Here is a 3,697-nt window from a genome sequence, read left to right as displayed (position 1 = left end):
CAAAATAAAAACTTAGTTTTCAAACTTCAATTGTTCATAACTTTTTTATTAACAACGAGCGACGGCTAAAATTTACGGATTGGTACTCAGGAAGGTGTCCTTGACAACATATGTCAAGCTCATTGAAATCGGAGGGGGGTGACCTTTTCTGTACATTTACCCCGACGTCTTGTCCAGAGACTTAAGTTTCTCAGATCTTTTAAGTTTCTCAGATCCATTTAAAAATTCAATCTTCGCAAAGCTATTACCCAAAGAACGCGCTGTCAACGACTTCTATCATTGTCTAAAACTCTAAAGTTTTTTTCACGGCCTTCAGAGAGATGTCGCGCTAAATTAATATCTAGTAGAGACACTGGTTTAAAACTTTTGGGTTTGATCCATATCTGGCACTGAATGGTTGATATTGCATGTAATAAAATCACATAGGTATTAAATTTCACAAAAAAACAATATGTAATACGAGAGATATTTTCATCTGTCAAAAAAATTCACGATTACGAGCGACAAAAACTCTGTATATAACGTATATACGGGGTGTTTGGTAATTGCCGTCTCTCACCGCTCGTAGGTAGGTAGAAAGGGTTATTCTAAGACGAAAAGTCCTGTACCACTTTTGAAGATTCGCAATAATTAACGAGGTATTAATTAATAAAGATCCGCTAATCAGTGTGCATATACGAAACGTATATATATAGAAACTAAACAATATATATATAATCTCGTAATTTAATAAAAAAAAAGAAACCTTATTTCGCGTAATTTAATCAAAATAATCGCGTGTTGCATTCATCGAAGTTCAGTGAATGCGAAATATGGAGAATCGAAATTCATTGAATGCGAGACGCGAAGACTCTTGAATTTTTTTGAATGAGATCAATTCAAATTGAGTTTCGCGCTCTCTCTCTCTCTTGCAAATTCGAAAGAATCATACAAGTTTCACCGATAAAAACTGTTCATTTTCATTGAACAACCGAATGAACAATCTGCAGTGAATCAAACGACGATATCGTTTTATTTCTGATATTCGTATTTAACAAGAGCAAATTTGCTTAGATCGAATAGATCGAATAGACGAACGAGCGGTTGTGAAAAATAAATCTTTGCAAGCAAGAAAAATAGACGCGCTGCAAAATTTCTGTTTAATACAATTATGAAGAGAACTTCTGTTTGACTATGCATGAGCGACAATTTAATTAAAATTGATTGGCGAACGAGAGAAGCGTTATAATATCGTATAAAATTCATTTAAATATTCCTTAGCGCGCAGTTAGTATCATCAATGTGCAATATTTTTACTCAGAACGAACATAATTATTGGTACTGTAATTTTGTCGTAATAAATATAACGCAAAGATACACAGGCACGAAATTAACGCATCCTAATTTTCCACGAGCAAATGCAATTTAGAAGTTCACTGTTAAACGAATATTTCGTGAACGTGAGTAATTTGATACGTTATTAAAACACACTCATCACGTATATATAATATATATCTTTACATATCTGTGCGTATACATATCTCTATGTTGTAGATAAATCTTCCGCTTGATACACTGCGCGACGTTATTTCCACAGTCTGTACAGGTACAAAGTCTGTATTTCAATTTTCTTCTTCGTTTTAATGTCAGAAACACTTTTTACTCACAAGATGGTAAAACGACGCGATTGTAAAAAATTCGAACGGCGTCATTGACCAACTGACACGATCCGAACGGAGAACATAAACATAATCACTTAAATCACTTATAAATCCGCGAACTTTCTGTGAGATTACGATGACGTACTTCGTATCGCGTGCGAATCAAAACTACATCACGTAGTCTCGGCAAACTCGCGGAAGTAACTTAAATAATTATTTTCGCGTATTGTGCTCGTCGTTCGCGTCGTATCAATCGAAAATCGTGGTGTGTGTGTTGCGTCGCCATTTCTGTTAACTTTGTGTTGAGCCAGACGCAACTCCAAATTTCACAAATTTGGAGTCGCGTCTGGCGTTGTGCCACGCGCTAAGTAAAATAATTAATTAATTACTGATTTTTGCGTTTATAATCTCGATATCAAAATAAATGTCGGAATAATAAAATATTTTGTAAAAATATCCGAATGATAAAATAATTAAAAACCAGCGAAAAAAATAGCGATCGATCGCGGATCCGAATGGAGTTCTTGGACTTGGACGTGTTGTTTCCTTCGGGGGCTGTCAAGGTCAAGGTTGTAGGTCCGCCCCGGACGAAACAAACTCGTACGATAAGTTTGCCGTAATTAATTCGACATTCAATTTACACGCGGTACAAAAGACATCACATCGTAATCTCGAAAAGCTCGCGAAAGTGAGTAGTTTTGCTTTTGTTGTTCGCGTATTGCCGATCGGTTGGTCAAAAACGTTTGTTACGGCGTAATTGGACACTAGTTTGTGTTTTGGGAGTGCTTCCATTCTTCGATGTTATGTATTCGCGTTATTATTTGCATTTTGTGAATAAAATGTTTCGAACGATGAAGTGATAAATTTCGGCTACAAACTTGATGTCGGAAAAGCCAAAATGGAAAAGCGCAGTATATCACGTGAACGACATGCAACAATCACACAGATATGTGTGAATGGATTTATAAGTATTTTTATATACGAATGTTTCAAAATTGCAAAATAAAAATTTAAAAATGGAAAAAATCATGACTAATTATTGAAATCATTAATTGCATTCTCCAAATATCGAATAATTACTCGTTCGAGTAATCATCATTAGTTTTTGTGCGTTTCTATAATTTTTTTTAAATAAAATTAAAAAAACGGAGAATCCAATAACGAGATATTTATGGAAAACGAGAAATTCATTGAAATAAATAAATGGAGCATCTCATTAAGAAAATCTATTTAAGTCGGTTTGCGGTAAGAAAACAGCAACTCGGGTGTATACAATCGATTTTTTTCTTACGTCACATCATAGCGAATAGCAATTATAGTGAACGCGCGCGAGTGAACAACGGACGGAATATTTCATTGTAAGTATTTTCTTTGCAATGTGAAAGTAGTCGACGTTAAAACGTCGGATTCATAAGTCGCGAGACGCGCGGTTTTAAATTATATCATATGTCGTGTGCGTCAAACAGAGCGTCAAAGCGTATAATATCATCTTTTCTCGACACGTATGTAAATTGTGTAAGCTGTGTATTTTGTCAGTTTGATAAGTCGATTGACAAAGTGGAAATTTGCCGGTTAATTGAAATTGACAACTCACCCTTTTGGAAGAGTGCTTGTGGTAGCGGTGAGGATGCAGCATGCAAACGTAACGGTCGACTGCCATGCAGACGAGAATAACGGCGCTCTGTTGAGTCAAAGCGCCCCGGAGAAGTGCCTGGAACAGTAAAAGTTTTCGAAAGAGCAAACGAGATTCTTCGGGTGTCGTTCTCTCTCTCTCTCTCTCTCTCTCTCTCTCTCTCTCTCTCTCTCGGTCTTTTTAAAATAAAATAACAACTTATAACTCTCTCGCGGAGAAGCGCACGGCTCGACGACGAGACGTCGTGCCGGATAAGCGACAAGTTTTGATGAGTCGAGAGAAGCAACTTGCACTCGTAACTGCATCTGTTTTAGTTTCTTATCAAATCAAAAAAAAAAAAAAAAAAAAAAAAAAATTAAAATGTAATCTTACAAATTGTGGCGCTTGTTAGCGAAGAGAGAAAAATGTTTTCCGGACGAACGTA

At 36.1% G+C, this 3,697-nt stretch overlaps 1 protein-coding gene across 2 annotated transcripts in view; it reads right to left on the bottom strand.

Annotated features, from left to right (window-relative positions):
- LOC109859170 (trace amine-associated receptor 1) overlaps positions 1-3,697 on the bottom strand; it is a 61,352-nt gene that overhangs the window by 32,572 nt on the left and 25,083 nt on the right. For both annotated transcript variants that reach the window (XM_020437167.1, XM_020437168.1), the window contains exon 5: positions 3,235-3,351. In XM_020437167.1, coding sequence (XP_020292756.1) covers positions 3,235-3,351 — 117 coding nt within the window. The remainder of the gene's footprint in view (positions 1-3,234; positions 3,352-3,697) is intronic.

Source organism: Pseudomyrmex gracilis, unplaced genomic scaffold (genome assembly GCF_002006095.1).
Source record: "Pseudomyrmex gracilis isolate BER0280 unplaced genomic scaffold, ASM200609v1 scaffold_244, whole genome shotgun sequence".
NCBI classification, from domain to species: Eukaryota; Metazoa; Arthropoda; class Insecta; order Hymenoptera; family Formicidae; genus Pseudomyrmex; species Pseudomyrmex gracilis.
This window is presented reverse-complemented; position numbering and strand designations above follow the sequence as displayed.